The sequence below is a fragment of the Zophobas morio genome, unplaced genomic scaffold, assembly GCF_036711695.1.
Source record: "Zophobas morio isolate AGI-343-1 ecotype UQ-CSIRO unplaced genomic scaffold, CSIRO_AGI_Zmor_V1 ptg000030l, whole genome shotgun sequence".
NCBI lineage: Eukaryota > Metazoa > Arthropoda > Insecta > Coleoptera > Tenebrionidae > Zophobas > Zophobas morio.
The window spans coordinates 6,624,186-6,630,356 of NW_026972135.1; the positions used below are offsets into that span (position 1 = coordinate 6,624,186).

Sequence of the window (6,171 nt, forward strand, 5' to 3'; positions counted from 1 at the left end):
AAATTAAAAAAATCGAGAAATTGAAAAGTCGAACAAGCCATTAATTAAGAAATCTAAAATTTTGAAAAGCCAAAAATAAAAAAAATTGGAACTCGTAAAACGGAAATACTGAAAAATTAAGAAACCGAAATATAAAAATTCCAAAACCGAAAATTCAGAAAAATCGAAAAATCGAGGAATCGAAAAAATAAAAATCGAGAAACTGAACTATCGAAAAGCAGAGATTTTAATAATCGAAAAATTGGAAAATCGAAAAATTCGAAAATCGTAAAATTGAAAATTCAGAAAATTAAAAAATCGAGAAATTAAAAAAATCCCAAAACTGAATTCTCGAAAAATTGGGAAATCGAGCAATTGAAAAGTCGAAACATGGAAAAATTGAAACATCCATAGATCGAGAAATGGAAAATTTAGAAACCCCAAAAACTGAAAAATTCATTAAATCGAAAAATTGAAAAAGCCCAAAATTGATGTATGGACAAATATGATCGAGACATCGAGAATTTAGAAATATCGTAAAATTGAGTAATCGGAAAGTGAAAAATCGAGAAATCGAAAAGCCGAAAAATCAAAAATCCGAAAAATTGTTCCACAATCTTGATTTATTTTCCAAAAATCTCGATGTATAAGATGAAAATTTAACATGGAATCATAAATCGCAAGTTCAGGACTATGTATGTTACCTTTTAACATTTAAATAACATTTATTCGAGAAAATTGTGTTAATTCCTGAGGTGTTATATTTTTTCCAAAAAACTGAATCCCACGGATTCGTTAACCACAAATAGAGGAGTATATTATTTAATAAAATTTAAATAACATTTATCTGTAAAATGACAACAGTCTGTCCAGTAACTCCGGATAATATCTAGATAATAAAAATCGACAAAGACAGCGGACAGACAGACAGAAACGGCAGACCTATTTTTTCGTATTGTATGGGTCACAAAACATCGGGAAAACATGAAAGCAGCCAGTCGCCCGATGTACTGATTACGGTCAATAAGTAAAAACCTATACAACTTTTGGTAACACAGTCAACAAGTTAACTTAATAGTTTTTGTAATCAGCTAGCAAACGAAAACAGCATAATTAAATTTTTAATTAATGGGTTCTAAAGGTTGCGTAAGAAAAACAAAAAAAAACGACCTAAATATCAATGAAGAGGTTTAGTTTTTTAAATAAATTATAAACTTTAATTTTGCGAATTTAATTTTTTTGTACGTTAAAATTTAAGTATAGATAAAATGTTTCAAGTGAGATTTTTCTTCTTTCTTTAAGAAAACAATTCTGAGATAATTTAACATTTATTTAAATTCGTGTTTCTCAAACGTATTACCCTACTTTCAGGTACATAACTTGCGAACAAACATTTTAAAAATGTCTTTACAATAAATTATTACAAGCTGACACTAACTCACGATTCTTGAAACCCACAATCACGTACAATCTGGTCAAAATTAGCCCTATATCACAAACAACATCACAAAATTCAGGAAAAACCACCCAACTATTTACCATCCCGTTCAAACAAATGATGCGCCTTCAGGTGCCTTTTCAAATGCAAACTATCCTTAGCTTTATATGGACACTCTTTGCATTCATACCACTTAACATCATGCTCGTCCAAATGTCGCGCAATCACGTGTTTTTTCAAATCAGAATTCCGCTTAGTCTTATGCGAGCACTGCTCACATTTGTACCATTTAATATCCTGCTCGTCCAAATGCCGCGCACTCATGTGATCTTTCAAATGGTTTTTTCGTCTAGCTTTGTATGGACACTTCTCACATTGGTACCATTTAATCTCCTGCTCCTCCAAATGATGCGCAATTATGTGTCTCCGCAGAGACGACCTTTGTTTAGCCTTGTATGAACACGTTTCACAGTTGTACCACTTGACGTCTTTGTCGTCCAAATGATGGGCATTAATGTGTCTTTTTAGGTTAGAGTTGCTTCCAGCTTTGTACGGGCACTTTTTGCACCCGTAGCCTCTACCCAGCTGCCCTTCTAGATGTTTCACGTTGATGTGGCTTTTTAAAGCCGAGTTTTGCTTGGCTCGGTATGGGCAATGTTTGCATTCATACCATTTGATGTCTTTTTCGTCCAGGTGTTGGTCGTTTATGTGTCTTTTTAGATTGCAGCGCTCTTTGGCTTTATAGGGGCATTTTTGGCATTCGTACCATTTAATTTCGCTTTCGTCTAAATGGTGGGCGATGATGTGTCTTTTTAGGCTGAATCGGTACTTAGCTTTGTATGAACAATTAGCGCAGTGGTGCCAACGGATTTTATAATTGTCTAAGTGTTTTAAACTTTTGTGTATACTTAATGTAAACTTGTACTTAGTTTTGAATTCACATAAATCGCAACTGTAGCACGTAACATTTCCACTTTTTTTAGTTTTTTTGTAGGATTTTTTTCTATTTTTTGTGCATGTTCTGGAGTGACGAAGCCACTTGATTGAGAACTGTGTTTCAAAGGCGCACTTTTTGCAGACGTAGGTTTTAATGGTGTAAACGTCACTCGAATCCTCCTCGCTTTCTTTTTTAACGGTGTGACATTCACGGATATGGAGTTTGAATAACAGTGTTAGTTCGGTCTGGAAGTTACAGTCTTTGCAGAAGTAGGTTTCCGCTATGGGGTTTTCACAGTTGAAAGGTAGGACAGATGAGCGGTGTCTCTTGATGTGGTTCATCAGGAGAAAAAAGGACGTGGTAAAGTAGAGGCAAATTTTGCAACGATGGACACTTTTTCGGGGGGCTGCCAGACGTAGAAACTTCTCGGAATAGTCCAACGTGGACATTCTGCCACCTGAAATAATAGAGTACGATGGTGTCAAAAATAAAAGTCGTTTTTAGTCAGAGTTTCCTTACCTAATCATTAAATAATTGGGTGTCTTCTTTTGACACTGACATAACCTCAAAAAAAAGATTTTTGTTCCGACATTGACAGAATTTTTGTTGACTTAAATTTGCCCTTTATATGTTTTTTTAAGAAAAAAATGTGTTTTTATTCGTTGAATTTTGCCGCAATTTGGGGCACAACTGTTTTTACAGGCCAAATTACAGTTACACAATCCATGGTGGCGGGTTATGCAACACACTATACACGTGTCGTGTGGAAACTGTAAAGTAGATTCCAAATCAACTTTGCTGGGTGATATAGTTGTGAATTTAATTAATGTAATGTAAAAATACTTCTCGGGAAGGAAACATTTATTTAAACAATGTTTTCAACAATCGGCTGGAGCTACACAAGAGTTTTTATCATTTAATAAAAAGCCTGATTTACACTGACAACCCTTTACACATACCGTTGCACATCCCTTTGAACTCTCGGTACATGTTGGTGGACATGCTGTTCCACAGTCACTCCATACTTGATTTTCTCCACATTTTGTGGCGGCTGAAAATTTTCAATTTAATACTATACTATCAAGTACCTAACAGAAATGAGAACCAGACAAAAACAACTTAGTTAAACGTACCAAGGACCAGATCCGAGCCAATCAATACAATTAAAATCAGTGCGACAGTAGACATGTTCAGCAAATCAGGTGCATACACGACTAGCAATTATTATTCGTGTACTTAAAGCCCGCTGTTATCGACGTATTCCAAATTGCAAACTAAACGATTTAAATAAACTTGACGTATTTATTCAAATACCTAACTTACTGGCATTCACAATATTAAATATAACAGAGATAAATATATACTTCGGACCTTCAACCTGAAACTTAAGGAGATCGAGAGGTCGACTCAAGAAGGACAGACCCCTATGGAAGAGGCAGAAACCTCTTTCCTGATGTGTTTTTTAAAGATGTATACACTTTTTCCACAATTTCCAAACTTTGGTTTAATTTTAAACCTATAATTTCTAATTGTTCTATTGCATCAGCAATCATTTTAAAGTGAGTTTTAAGGGGACTCGCTAGACGAGGTATAACATTTTTTTGTTTTTTTGTATGAAAAAATGATATTAATATAGATGTATCATACATCAAACTGCAGCTTTTTTCATATTCTAGAGCGCAGAGACCAGTTCAATCAATTAAAGAAATATAGCTGAGAAATATCGTAAAAAAAGCACCATTGTATGTTTTCTTTTCACGTTTTTTGAGTCATAACCATCATAGAATCGCTTGAAAATTCGCACATGGATAAAACATCACTTTTTTCAGGGCGCAGAGTCATTAAATGTTTGTTAGTGGTACAATTTGTTTAAACAATAATGTGTTTATTAAAATTAAAATATACCACAAATTAATGCAAAATACGTCGAATAGTAATTTTAACAGGAATATCAGAGGAAAATTAATGATCTATTGGTTAGTAGAATTTTTAACAAAAACTAACAATTATTGAAAAAAATGGGTATCAATTCGACAGAATTTGAGCAGTTAGTTCAGTACTTTGCCGATAAGAGCGCCACTAAAATTACGGAAGCGACTTTCCAGGTAAAACCCTTATCGCCTGGTCTACCATAAGCTGATTGTTAGCGTTCTCGGCTGATTTTTCTAATTTATGGCAAGGAACTCAGTTTTATAACAAGCCGCCAGGACCGGCCGTAGTGATCTATTGTTAAGGAAATTAACTTTTACGCAATGAGGTACTATCATAAAACCGAATTAAAACTGGGGAACTATAATATTTTTACTCCACTCAGGATCCTAAATTCAATACACATGATTACTAAAAATTCATTGTAATATATTATTGTTAATATATATTTTGCTTTATTAATTAATAAAATTAATAAACATATTTATAATAATAATAAAAAATATATAAAATACAGCTTTTGTTTAACACGTATAAGTAGCTAAGTATATCTACTACTTATCCAAGAAAGGAGGTGTTTTAAAAAAGCCCTACGCCCAGTAACTTCTCCCTTCATTGTTTACTCGAAAAAAGTGCTCGTATATGTTTTCATTTGCCGAGAGATCATTTTCAAAATATATTTATAATAAAAATATGCAAGTCTTGGTGATGAAAAATGTACTCCTAATAAATTATTAAAATACATAAAAAAATAGAAACAAATTTTATTTATTTCAAAAAAATCTCTCGCAAAAGCAGGTTCCTCTTTCTTCTTGAATCAATTATTTCGGGCAATAATGCGCCAAAGTAAAATCTGCCAAGTTTATCTGCCATCTTTTTACATATATTTCTTCGTCTTTATAAATTTTTCTATATTTATTCCTTTGGGTGTCCATACAACAAAATAAACTTGTGAAATACCCGTAACAAGCATTTGTAAGTAGTAATCATAATTTTCTTTTTAGTTTCAATTCTCTGTCTGTCAATGTACAAAATTAGATTTTTTTTCTAACCGCTTCTTCGGGAGACAAATCTTGCGATTTTGAAGGGCATTTAATTTCGACTAATGCACTTCTATCCTCTAGAACCCTGTCTGGACTAGCAGCCAAATAAGGAAATTGTTTTGAAATAAACAAGCCACACCGTTCAGTTTTTATATTTTTATTTATTTCAAAACACTTGACAGCTTTTTCCTCACTTTGCTGTCCATAGTATGTATGACTATTACCTCTAAATGTACTGTACAACAGAGACTCCACAGTTTTAGCTATTGCTGTAGTCGGTCTAAGTTTGTAAATACGTCCAAAATTTGAAGCCGTAACCCTAATTTTTCTTTCTTTTGCCCAAATGTGCCTGTTGCCTAGTGTCTATTTCAATTTGGTCTAAATTCAAAGATAATTTTCTCAAAAAAACCTCTTTGGCTGTCACAAATGTTTCTACATCCATGACAGGATTTTCTAAAAAATATTTAAACCATAATCGCAGTAGGTACCAGCATACGTAAATTTTTTTACTACATATTTTTTTACGAATACTTTGTCTAAGACGAGCTTGTTTTATAGACGAACAATATTTTTTTGTTATTAAACCAAGACCGTTTTAATCACAATATATTTACTTATCCCCTCTAAAAAATTGATGACATCACCTCAAAATTTTGCTGAATAAATCCTATCTATATTGTATCAAATATGATGAGTCTCTTCTTGTGATTTATCACTCCATTCATGTTTTTTGGATTTGCATGTACACGATGACCCCAAAAATTAATGAATGCGTAAATTTATTTTATTGATTTAATCAGGAACTACAAAACCCAATGTTTTGAAATATTGCAAATGTTTTAAGG

General features: G+C 32.9%; 1 protein-coding gene across 1 annotated transcript; it reads right to left on the reverse strand.

Moving 5' to 3' along the window:
* Window positions 1-1,324: 1,324 nt before the first annotated feature.
* LOC135138075 (zinc finger Y-chromosomal protein 1-like) lies at window positions 1,325-3,089 on the reverse strand. The gene is made up of 2 exons (XM_064067926.1): window positions 2,874-3,089; window positions 1,325-2,811 (listed from the first exon to the last, which is right to left on the reverse strand). Exon 2 carries the CDS (start codon window positions 2,801-2,803, stop codon window positions 1,511-1,513), a length of 1,293 nt encoding a protein of 430 aa, XP_063923996.1. The 5' UTR covers window positions 2,804-2,811; window positions 2,874-3,089; the 3' UTR covers window positions 1,325-1,510.
* Window positions 3,090-6,171: the final 3,082 nt, after the last annotated feature.